The sequence below is a fragment of the Mya arenaria genome, chromosome 1 (genome assembly GCF_026914265.1).
Source record: "Mya arenaria isolate MELC-2E11 chromosome 1, ASM2691426v1".
NCBI lineage: Eukaryota > Metazoa > Mollusca > Bivalvia > Myida > Myidae > Mya > Mya arenaria.
In genome coordinates this window covers 11,137,922-11,151,630 of record NC_069122.1, presented here as the reverse complement: position 1 = coordinate 11,151,630, position 13,709 = coordinate 11,137,922, and the positions used below count along the sequence as shown (strand labels likewise).

Here is a 13,709-nt window from a genome sequence, read left to right as displayed (position 1 = left end):
ACCAGTGACAATATACAGGAGCAGACCCCTTTTTAGCTCTACTGGCCAAAGGCCAGAAGAGCTTATGTGATGGTAATGTGTACGTAGTATGTGCATCCCTGCGTTCGTGCGTCCCTGCGTCTGTAAACAATTACTTGTGAACACGATACAGTCTTCAGTTTTGATTGTATCTCGATGAAACTTGTACAGTTTCTAGATATCCATTAAACGAAGCTTGGTTCCTTTCGAAACCCAGCCAGATCCGGCCATGCATGCCTAGATTATGGCCCTATGCTATTTTAAGCTAAGTTTATTTTTAGCGAAGTCTGCATGAGCGAAGTCTTTATTTAGCCAAGTTTACATGTAAAGTCACAATTGCTTGTGAAGGTTTGTTCAAATTATGCCCCTGGGGTCATTATTGCCCCCCCCCCCCCCCCCCCCCCCACAGAGATTGTCCTGCAAGGGATCAGTGCGGCAAATGCAAACGACCTCGGCGACGTTGGCGGAGGCCCAGGGAAGAGTTTTCTTTGTAAGGGATGGACCCCACCCCCCCACCCCCCCCCCCCCCCCCCCCCCCTTAAATTGGGAAATGTTAAAAACCTTTTTGTCTGAAACCACAATGCAAATCCTTCCTATTTTGAACAAGGCTTTATTTAGTGGTCCACTACCATGGTTGTTCAAATTATGCCCCTTGGGTCAAAACTGGCACTGCCCTGGGTGTCACTATTTTCCTAGAGGATTATTTAAGAAATATTTTCAAAACCTTCTTGTTTCAAACCACAAGGCCCATACCTTTAATATTTGTTGTGGAGCATCATATGATGCAATTGAAAACATTTGAAATAATGCCCCTTGGGCAAAAGCTGGCCCCACCGCTTTTGACTTACTTATTAATTTTTAAAGCTACAGTAATGAAATTTTGACCATGTGAACAGTTTTGCAAACAAGCATTAATGTTGTCCTCGGATATCCTTGACTTTGACCTTTGTCCGACTTTTTATTTTTAAAGTTACAGAAATGAAATTTTGACGATGAGTACAGATTTGAAAGCAAATATTTTTTACCCTCAGATTACCTTTACTTGGCACATATTAAAATAGTTCATGCAACTAATCTGCTTACAACACTTCCTGTCCTCAGATGTTGAACGTGCAGCGTTTTCAGCTAACCCAAACACTAAAAGTGAACTATATATTTGTTGCCTATTTACTCAAACGTACATGCTCTGGATTGAAAATGACCACAAGAGCCATGCCAGTAGAGCATAGGCCCTTTTGGGCCTCTTGTTTCCTTTAACTGTTGAATTATCTTGGGTTCTAAAGTTCAAGACTAATCCTAAACTCAGCAGGATTGAGGTCTTGTAATTTCAGACTATTGTACATCTGTACAGAATTTTTTTCGCTCTGACATTTGCATCAAAAACTGTAGGAAGTACCTTGAAATTAATATGAATAACATTGGAAACAATTTCAAAATGGATCTAAACCCCTTTGCCCTGCATTGGGCATAAATCCCTAATACTTCAATAGACAGCTGGCTATTCTTTAGGATTGACAATCATCAGCTATTATGTCCCTTTAATGGGCTGACAAAAACAACCACCATTGATCTGTGGTGCTCTTCATTTCATGTTGATGGCTACTAGTTCCAGCAAAAATAGTATTTTTTACAGTTTTCTTCTTAGTATTAATTGCCTGCCCCACAATCTGAGACTTGATCAGGTCACTGCAACACCCAGAGTTTTTTTAAAGGAATAAAAAATATTGGGTTACCTGACCTGACCCTACCTACCAAATAGGCGCCTACCATTTTTATAATCTTTCAGTTAAAAAAAGGAGGTATGTTTTCTTAAATATCTTAAAACTGAAGATTATTTTGACATCATTCCCTAATGATAACAATAAAATTCTAACATAATGCCAAAAATTTTTTTTATATTGTACCAATCCGACCAGTGTTTGGACAAGATGTTACCCTAAACACACATTTTTTTGCCGTATCTCTAAAAAAGACAGATGGAGGACAGCAGTCAATTAAGCTCAGCAGTGAATTTAGTCTGCAAGCTTCTGAAATAATTATATTAAATTTGTAATTGGAAAAATGATGCTTTTTCTTAGTTATCTTCTTTTAAATGAGTTTTCCCTCAGATAAACGGAACATAATTATAATTTGCTTAGTAATTATATTTCTGTGTTGCAAAAATATCAATTTTTTTTATAAAATAAAGATATGGATTAATGTTGAATTATCTGACCCAGTAACGAAAAGTACATAATAAACTTTCAGGGTTTTATGCTGTTAATTATAAAGTGCCTAAGCATGAAATATGCTGTAGTAGCAGGACTATTTTGTTTCTCTATTTCACACTAATTTTTGTTCCTTGATTCTGGTTTGTTTTGCAACATCTGGTTAAGTTGTGGCATTTAGCTGTAATATATGTAAAATATAGAGCACCCCCACTCCCTAACAAAAAAACTAACAACAAAATCAATGATATTACTGATACCTGAAATAACAATAATTTCTGTGTTCTTTTTCAGCATTTCATCCCCATAGAGACAGAAATCCAACCGTCTCCACCCAATGGGACCATCCAGGGGTCAGCTTTTAGCAAGGTCGTGAGCAAAAGGGCGTGTTGAAATATCACTTTCAGTTAGAGATCGAGGTCACTGTAAGCAGAGGTCAAAGGTCACAATCAGCTAGAGATCAAGGTCACTGTAAGCAGAGGTCAAAGGTCACAATCAGCTAGACATCAAGATCATTGTAGCATGAGCCGAGACCAATGTCAACTAGGTCAAGTTCATGTTGGCAAGATGTGAAGGTGATACCAGCGAGAGGTCAAAGTGAATTTTACATCAATCTTGCATATCAACTAGGTACAATTAAAGTGTATTTTCAAGGTCACTTATGCCAAGATGCAAGATGTGAAGGTTATTCAAGTGAAAGGTCAAGGTCACTTAAAATGAATCAAAATTATAAGCATTGAGAGAAAAATTAGAAATATTATGTGAACATTAATGCAAAAATGTTAATATCATATTAAATTATTACATGTGTTTACTAAATGTTTTTTAACAATAGTAAGGCTTAACAAAGAAGTTGTTTGTTTCCGTTTTTCCCCGATCAACTTTTTTAACCTAAGTCTTGTATTGCCAATGCACACATTATTTGAAGCAAAAATGTACAGTTTTTGTAGATTACTAAATCTTAGACAAAATGGCAACAGTGTTAAGTGTGAAAATAACATTGTGACCCAGCTTTGGCAATAAAAAAATCTGACCTACTTACAGTATTATTTCTGGCAGTGAAATAGGAAACAAGCAATATTTGTTTTGGCCTAACCACGTGGTCTTTACATTTTTTATATAATTACTAGCATTATATGTTTATGCATAATCTACATGTATAAATTGTTCTTCGGATGATCCAATGAAACTGTGTTTTTGAAGATGAAAGGTCACCTTTTTGACCTGGATTGTATGGGAGTCATTTGTTTAATAATGTTTTTTGAAATATGAGCTGTTTATCATGTTGCATGTTTGTAAATTTCTATTTGAAACTAACATATTTCATTACTGCAGTGTTAATAAAGTTAGACAGAAGCGTTTCAAAAGAAATTCATTGATGTTTTTGTGTCTTTAAGATATTAATTGTAAATTGCAGTTTCATTCATGATGATTCAAGTTCTTGTCAAATAATAACTGTGCTACAATTTCTTATCCAATTTTGTGTTTGACAAATGTGTTTTATTTTATTTATTTTATGACTGTAATATATTTCTTTTTTGGTTGTTTTTTTTTGTACCAAAATGTGAGTGATTTTTATGTACAAACCAGTTTATTGTAATTTATATAAAAATAAATATATAATATATTGGGGTTTGAATGTAAAACTGTTAAATTTCTGAATTGATGCATTACTTAAAACAAAGTCTCGGCATCAGACCCTAAAATTAGTATAACTTAAAGATAAGTACCGTATGATTGTTTATCTGCGTGTATGTATAAAAAAAAAGATTTAATTAAAGTGAGAAAAAATAGAAATAAAATTCCATAAATTTATCAAAATAAAAGTTACTGTTATAAATGTTCAGTTCAGTTTCTGTTACAATTTTATTGTTTTATGTTGTGTAGGAATTTTTAGTTTCTTTTAGTCTTTAACAATAAAACCACTATTCTTTTTGATGTTTGTTTTTTACACTTAATGTTGGATATATTGTTTTTGTTTCATTTTAATATTTTCTTGTGGTATTCATTGGTTTTAATAACTTTGGAACATATTTTTTTTAATACTTAATTAACAGTTTTCAAACATTTTTTGAGAGCATTTCCATTGTCACATCTGCAAAGCACAAATAACTCAATTTTATTAAAAATCATTTAATTTTTCTTTCAACATCGATATGAAGGATTAGTTTTTGTCTCATTTGCACCCTGTAGCATTGTAAATGTTATTTTTTATTATCAGGAAAAATGTTAAAGCTAAACAGTGTATAAAAGCACTTAAATGCGCTGTATGGAATTTAAAGTTAAATTTAATAGAATATATACTAATGCACAAAAATGTGTAAATTAGTTATAATTCTACTTAAACAGCTGTCATAGAAATTAGACTTACGATGAACAAGCCAGTTTTTTGATGCAGGGCTCGCTGGCATGTGCTAATTTTGACCATCAGCAACAGATATTTTGTCATGCATCATTGTCAGAACATGGATGCTCTATATACATGTATATAAGTGTTGTAAGTAAATCATGCTTGATTGCTCATTTTCCATACCTCATGTTGATACAAATAGCATTATTACCTCACGATTGGATAAGTAAAAACTGTACATTGATTTCATTTTGGGAGGTCCTTTTTTCATGATTTTTTTAAAAATTGCTAGGGTTTTAAAAATTTTGACACCATTATTTACAGGGATAAGGTGGCATAGAGGTGAAATTTTTCGCTTGTGCCACAACTAACTTTCTTGTTTCCAGGGCTTGGTTATCTTGTGGCCAAGACTAACAAACTGGTTTCAAGACTAACAAACTGGTTTCCACTACTTAGTACTTCATGGGCATGATTTTAAGATAACTATAAGTTGTGGGAACAAAATAGTATTTAATATTAAAATGTGGCAACTACATAGTAAGCCATGAGAGCGAGTAAGTAAGTCGTGGCCTTGAGAAAGAAATGACATGTTCACACATGTCACCTATATGCCACTCTACAGGAGTGATAACATTCAGGATAATCCTGAAACAAGGGTTGAGAGCTATACAAGTCAGAAAGCTGTATTATTATCAAGACCTTTTTTGCTGGACTTTTGCATTATTAATAGTAGGTAAGAAGTAAGTTGGAATCAATACAATTGGCTTTGGGCCTGTTTCAATAAGATTTCTTCAAGTTTTAAACCTTATGTTGCTAAACATTGATCAGGTATTTTTATTGAAATGCAGTTTATGACAAAACAAGGCTTTGCCTCAAAGTTTACAACTTTAAGCCTTATGATCTTTATTGATAGAAAACTATTTTTCACAGTTCGGATTTTCAGTCTGTTATCATTGCTTTGTAATCAGTGGCCAACATTGTTAAGTCAATGATTTTGCTTTTAAAAAGGTTTAAAATTTGTGAAAAAATCTCATGAATGATAAACTCACAAAATTTAATCAATGTACAGTAAAAGGGTTGAATATATGGTAGTTTATTTTTGTATTTTTGCTTTATAATTGTGAGGTTGAGAAATTGAAATTGAATTACATAAATATGCTGCTGACGAATTTATCTGTTACTGTTATTATTTTTAACAAAACTGAAAAATAAAAATAATAAAACTTTTTTTTTATGATATATTTCATTACTGTTTTTCTAAAACCTAATTGTTATTATCAAAATGTATTAACTTATTATAATATTATAAGATATTAAAGTTATTTGGATTCAGGTATCTGAGGCTTTTTTTCTCCAAAATTCATGCAATAAAAAAGAGTTGTTGTTTTTCTGCCAAGACCATGTTAGATTTGTTGATTTGAAACTAGAATGCGATAAACTGCTGAAAAATAGGAAACAAATAATTGTGTTTCTTTGGTTTTTATAAATGCCCTATATTTCCTATGAATAACTGGTTCATATTTGGTCATATAACACATTTCACCATGTCAGACATGTTTATAAGCGGGGTTCATACATGTATTGAACAAGAATTGTTAAAATGTTGTTAAACATGAAATGTTGTTGTGTTAACTCGAATCCCATTGGCTCGAATTCCATGGGACTGGCCAAATTACTTTGAGCCTAGATAATATAGAGCCAGGCAGGAGAGCTTTCATAGAGTTGAAAAGTTTGAGCCAATGAGGAAATCAAGCCAGATGATATCGAGCCAATGGGTTTCGATTGTTTTGAAAAAAAGATGTTTGGTGAATCTGTTTGTATATTTTTGAAATAATCTGTACAAAAAAGATTTCTCAGGGTTGATTTTGTTAAAATGAAATAGATGTTCAAGAGTTTTGCAAAAAATGTGGTTCAAAATTGCCATGCATGCAAAAATGTGGTAATAGGAAAAAAATATGAAAGAAGAGTGTGACATAAATTAATTATCAAGAGAAGAGAGGAAATATATGATAGTTAAGACTGGAGCTGCAAAGATCATACACCAGGGCCTTTGGCATGTGTATTTTTCAATTATGGGGGTTGGGGGAGATGTAACTGTTTTATACCATTTTGTCAAGTACAGCATTCAATAAACAGCATCAATTATATTGGTATAAGCAAATTAACCTAATTTATTCCCATGGTAGTTATAGAATGGCTACACCCATTCTATTTGTGACTGTTCCAAGACAGGAGTTCATGTGTAGACCAAAAAGAAAGCCATTTCAAACATGTTACTATTCAATTTGTACAGTCAAACATTTTTATGATGAACAATGTATCATATTGAATAAGAAAGTCATGTTTATATACAGTTGAGAATGAATGAAATGCCTGGGTTGTCCTTAAAATTGCTTAGATATGTGTGAAAACTATTTGTTGCATTCCTTGAAATTTTTGGAAAGGCAAAAGGTACTCTTTTTAATGAAAAATAAGATGTGTACAAACAATAAAGTTAAGTTTGCAACACACGTTTTAATTATATAGTTCAGTGTTTGTTTATATGCATTTATTTATTTAAATTTTGTATGGTCCAGCTTCACTGGGAGTCCACTTTTAATTGATATATGTATAGTAACAAACTATAACAAGCTAAGTGTTCAAATTATGTTTTGTCTACTGGCCCAGCCTCTGTTTGAATCAGCAGATCTACTTGTTTTCAATGTGTCAGAAGATACTTTATTTTGCCCCAAGACATACGTAAGGCTATTGCAAACTGAACTATTTCAGGCTTTGTTTGACTAAATTCTGTTCAAATTTGTGTCCACTAGTTCCTGTTTGGTGTATGTTCATAAAAGTAAATAAAATAACCCAATTTCAACAAAACTTAAAAACTCTTTAAACCCTTACTAAAGATTGTTTTAAAGCAATTTACTGTTGACATAATGGTATTCATTCTCATATGAAATGTAATTCTTGTATAAATGGGTTAGGGTTAGTATAAATTGGTATAATTTAACATGCAGAGATCATTTTTGTCATCCCAATTGGATCATCATCAAGAACATAGTTTGTTTATGACTGTTTATTAGATTGTATGAGAGTGAAAAACTTGCACTGAAGGCAAGTTCCAATTCAGTTTTCCGCGATCTCATAGTACTATATTCCACAACCTCTTTTTGGTGTTGTATTTTGTGAAAACCGGTTCTGACAAAACTCTCCTTTAAGTAGCATACTTGATTATAAATTTCATCTTGTCTGTTTTTCGAAGGAAAAAAAGCCAGGCTTTAATGGGCTTAGTAACTCTTACTGCTGTCATTGTAGATGGTGTTATATGAAAAAAGAATCTAAGGTCATAAATAAAAAATCATTTAAAGATATACAAATGAAACTTGGTACACATGTATTTAGAGGCAAAAAGCACATGTTTAGCAAAGTGCATAATTCTTGCTGCAAAAATCATGTTGTTATATAACCTTTGTTTGACAAGACCAGAAACTTTAGTATTGACATTTTCACTCTTCGGAGTTCTTTTTTATGAAAACAGATTACTGGTATTGAAAAATCTGGTCTGACATAAACTGTCACAAAAGCAGACTTAACTACAAAAACATTTCTACAATTGTGTATGCCAACTTTTTTCAAGAACATACTTGCTATAGCCCCCCTCCTAATGCTGTTTAGTTTTCGGCCAAGAACTGCAAGCTTTTAACCTGAAAGATCTTTCATTTAATGTTTTGACATCTAATTTTGTATTTGAAAGACACTACAAATACATTCTATGAATATAATATAGTACAGTTAGTGAAATTAAGACAAATTTACAATTCAAATGAAACAACTTATAGAAAGATGGTGCCTATTTTGACACTCACAGTGACATCATTGAGGTCAGGTCCAGTTTGTTTGCTGTTATACTGTTCGAAATAGATGCGCCCACTTAGGGATCTCTGTTTTATTATAAACTGTTGAAGGGTTATAATAAAATATTTATTAAAAGTGAAGTAAAAAAGTGCTTTTTTGCTTTGTTAAATATTACATGGTCTACAAACTACTCTCAGGAGACTTCACATTTTTTGTAGACCTGGCTCTCAAGAAATAAGAATACAGAAATGGATATTTTATTGTTAACTTCAAGACTTTGTCCTCTAAAGACCTATTAAATAAATCAAAGCAGAATTTGTTCCAAAATATAGCTTTACCCCAAGGTAGAATTACATATATTGCTAAGTGTATAAGGTGTTGTATAATTTTGACATGTACACCATTGATCGTTAGTCTTATATCTAGACAGTTCATATTGTCCATTTTTTTCAAATCATATTTTGACTTCTAAATTAACTGTTAATTATTGAACCATTATTTCGGGCTGTTATTTTTGACTTGACAAAAACATTTGGCAATATAGTTTGATAATTATATACATTATAACTTCGTTTTCAAAAGGATGGTGTTTAATTTTTTATTGAAATTTTATGTAAGGGAAGTTGTTAATGAAAAATAATTAAGCTTGATTTAAAAACAATGATAGAAAAGGCTGAAAGATGCAAAACATTTTTAGATTCTCACTCTGGTCTAAAATCCCTTGTCTGAACAGTAAGCTATGACGTTACATTTTCTGATTGCATTTCTGCTTGTTGCAGTTCAAAAACACACCTTGTTCATTAAAAAACCAAAAGGCAAGCTTTGGTTTTTCCAATATGCTTTCTTGGTTAACACATCTTCGTAAATCAGAAAACAGCATCAAATTTAAAATAGTTCAAAACTTTAATGATCGTGGAGATTATGTCCGGAGAAAAAGGAAAACATTAAATACACACATTTACATTTAAAATAAGGATGAGAATCTAAAAATTAATTCTCTGGGCTGGTATTCAATATTGGTTTTAATTGGATCTAAGAACACTGTAGCTCATCAGATTACTTGTTATTAATAACTGACCAATCGTGTGAATGAAGTCAATGATGTATAACCATAAGATTGACTTAAGTCACATATTGAATACCACCCTGGCCTTATTTAGGCTAATACAAAATAGAAGACTTAGTGTTTGTTGTAAAAGTTTTACAGTTGCCATAGGCATGTTTGCATGTTCGTCGTCAAGTTTTACTGAGAACTCATTTATTTATCAATCATTAAATTGTTGTTATCAAAATCATTAAAATACATATTTTTAACATAGTTTTTCTGGTGATAAATACAAAATGAACATAATAGAGTACAAGTATTTATTTTTCTTGTATTTCTATGTCATTTGCCTTAACTAAGGACTGGATATATGTCTTGCTTAATAGCTGTGATGAAGATTGGTAGAAGAGTTGTTTCATGTGGGTTAAAAATTATTTTGGCCTGCTGTATTATTGTGGGTAGGCCGGATGTTTTCAACCTATAAAACAACCATGAGATGATCACTGTTTTTCCTACCAAAGTATGAAGCAATGTAAATGCTACTATTTGCAAGTGAACTCACAAAAGCATACTTGTCGGTCACTAAATAAAATCCTGGTGAACAAGTCATTTTGCAACAAAGAAACAGTCAATTTGTACTGCTCCAAACGTGGTTTCAGCACTTCTAAGAGATTCGTTTGTAACTGTGCCGTCATAATGAGTGTTGTTCCAAGCTACAATTTGATTGGTCAGTTGATGTAAAATTATACCAATTCAAACTGTAAATTTATGGATGCCTTGCGGAATATGAGCCCACATCTTTAGTATTTAGTTCATGGTGATAGTCTAAGTATTATGCCAAGCTCTGATGACTGCGGTTTACCAACTGGCTATAGATGTAGCACTTGATCTGAATGGAAATTCCATCATCTATTGGCAAGACATTTGTTCAGTCCCTGGTTACATACAGAAGACCAATTACATACACTGGTGTTTTCTGGTGCTGCATTGTACAAGGTGATATACAATGTCCCACCAACTTTTACATTCTACTTTGCTGTGTCATTTCACTTTGTTTCATTCTTTAATTCATGCTGTATCATTAAACAATCTAAATCAATGTTGTTTATTCTATACAGTGTGCATCAACATTTTTACATTCTAGAAGCAATATCTTTGGACAATGTACAAAGTGATGTATCATGTTGTTTTTTCTATTAAGAGAAGAATACCCATACCCATACTAAATTCAAATATGGAATTTTGGCATGTAGATGTTTGAAATTTGAAAAAAAAGTGAAGAAATTAACAGTACATTTTAAGTAATAAGTAATGGATAAAGTGATCAATTATTCAAATATTATTATATATAAGCCAGCTGTGTGAGAAATGCCTCCAACTTTTAATATTTGGCCAAAATGAACTGATTTTTTTTTATAAATATTCATTTGGAATTTAAATTGGATTTTTTTATACTTTCTGGCATTGGAAATAGAGCCAAATAGCAGATATAAAAACTGCTGAAAAAGCCATGTGTAAAATGGACTAACTTTAACATTCTTTGCTTTAATGATAGCCTTTCGCTTTGCAAAATGGTGAAATACATTATCAACCAACATAATTATTCATTTTCACCAATTCTCTACATTCTTCACAAGATATTACATACCCATTATTAATCCCTGTTTGAAAACCCTCACAAAATGCACATGACCCTACTGCACAGAGTGGAGTGGACTACCATTCCAGTCATTTCACATCATAGTCATTGGAAAAAAGAGTAGCAAATCTGAAGTTATTCTCAGAAATATATGATAGCAGGTCAGCTTATTTTCATAGCCATAAAACACCACCATCTTCGTAAAGTTTCTATTAGAAATAACTTTCTTCTAACCTTCTTTAGACGTGATCTTTTTTTAATATACATTTATTAAAACAACACGAGTAAATCGGCAATGCTACCTACATTTCAGCAATATAAATCGGTTTCTTTAATCTGTATTCCCTTTCTAAAAATCTACAAGAATGTCAGTGTGTGCAAAACCATCTCAAATACTATTGAGATATGATATTTTTGACTTATTGTTAACTTAAAAACGAGGTGTATAGTATTTGACTGAATATTCTGCAACATTGCAGAACAATTCTTAACAATTGCTTAAATGTATAAGTATTTTCCTGAAAACTCAAAATAAGTTTCTCTATCACTGTTCTGAAATTATATAAAATTTATTTCATTAGATGGGTTTCCTGTTTACCCTGTTTAAAAAATCTGTTAAATTATGCATTTAAGATAAATAATGGTTTCGTCTTGAGATTTCCATTTGCAATTTAATGATCTGAGAAATTATTTTCCTTATTATTGTGCATGTTTCGAGACATAAAATGCCTTAAGTAAGGCTAGTCGTGGTGTTAATATCTTTTGTTCACCAACTATTCTGTTTTTGTGATATATAAATCTTGATGCATGTAATATTTCTGTACAAATGTGGCTCTGTGTAGTGGGAAAGACAGTTTACTGTGTGATTTAACATCTATGATCAGGGCGAAAGCAAAAAGGTTCTAATTGACATCAAATAAAGACCCTTTTCGTGTTAACCCTTCACATTGCTACTATGTTATATAATGGTTACTTTTTTTCTCAGTAAAGTTGACAATTGTATTATGTTTTTACCATCAGCAATAAAATCCTCATGTTTTCAGCAGTGTTTTTTCTCTGATTTATCTAACAAGAGAGCTATGTGTTATAGTTACTGCTCCCTGGAGTGCTTCAACGCAAGTGTATGATTTCGACCACGATGGTAGTGGATGATCGGTGAACATACAATTATTTGGACTACAAATGAATAGTCACTGTAAAAAAAATAAAACATCATGATATCTTCAAATTCATTGAAATACTAATGAAACAAATCCGTCGACGACAAAAAACCATTTTATGAATCATGACGTTCTTTAAATAACTTAAAAACATATATTAAGGAGGGTTAAAATCTAATGACAGCCCAAGAGGTATTGAAGAATGAATGTTCAAGAACTGACATTACAGAATTACTGTTAATTATTTTCCTGTTCCTAGACCATTCACAAACTTGACTTGTTCATAAACGGTTTAAAGACTAAAAATCTAAAAAATAGTATATATTATATACACTGTCTCGTGTGAAGTTACGTGAATGGAAATGGAACAGTGACATGACTCAAATACTTGAAAACCATGCCCTTGAACAACAAATTCCTTGAATTTACCTTGAAAAGTAATTGATGGTTGCAAAACATCAGCAATTATTTTGAAACCTTCATTGTAAAGTTCTGCGTTTTTGCGAAAAACATATCAAGGAATGCAAGCTTTACGCAGTTTATTGAATCAGTCTTCTGTGAATACCAATACACTTAACAGACTTTTATAAGAATACGTTCAGCAGCGTTTATATATAATTCCAGAAACTGTAAACTGAAATTTTATGCAAAATGTTCTGTTGTTATCACGTATTAAATTTACAGTGGATACAAGTTCTTCAGTTTCAGTGTTTTCGCGTGATTGCTTATGTTTATATTCTAGAAATTGACCTATGAAACAAACCAAATAAACAACATTTTTACGTACAGAATGGCCGGTACTTGTAAAGTAAAAAGAACATCAAGAATGTTACATAAATAATAAGCACATACTTATGTAGTTATCTGAATCAGCCTTAATTCCATTTGAACCATTTCATTTCGGCCAGTAACCAGCTCTTACTGAGAACTCTGAGTGGGAAATGATAGTTATTTTCTTCATTCAGGCTACGAAAAAATGAAATCGAATGAATATATTTCACAGAAATACAATCTAAAAGTGTTTATGTAATTAAACAAGACTATTTTATTTTATCTAAAATTACGCTGATTATTAAAGGAATCCGAAATTAAATTATGTCCGAATTACTACCCGACATTTTCAACAACATTTAAATTAATCTTATTTGAGCCTCATAATTTTGTTAACCAGTGTAAGTGTATATATCTTTTTTACTATATAACATTTAATATAACTTATTGTGATATATAATTAATAGATACTCACCAATTTTGGGGGAAAGTTCCATGGTAGAAATTGCCATGGCAATTGCCGCGCGTCATGTAAAGTTCGGGAAAGGTCGTGTAAAATATAAATACTTTACCTATTTAAATTATTTAAAGGGGTGCATTTAAAAAGGTGGAACGCGACCCAGAGCGAATTTTTGAGTTAATATCTAAAAAATGGTTAATGAATAAAACAGAATAC

General features: G+C 31.9%; 1 protein-coding gene across 1 annotated transcript in view; it reads left to right on the top strand.

Moving 5' to 3' along the window:
- LOC128234198 (uncharacterized) overlaps positions 1-12,144 on the top strand; it is a 62,514-nt gene extending 50,370 nt beyond the window's left edge. The window contains exon 14 of the mRNA XM_052948277.1: positions 2,520-12,144. Coding sequence (XP_052804237.1) covers positions 2,520-2,618 — 99 coding nt within the window. The 3' untranslated portion in view covers positions 2,619-12,144. The remainder of the gene's footprint in view (positions 1-2,519) is intronic.
- The last annotated feature ends 1,565 nt before the right edge of the window (positions 12,145-13,709 follow it).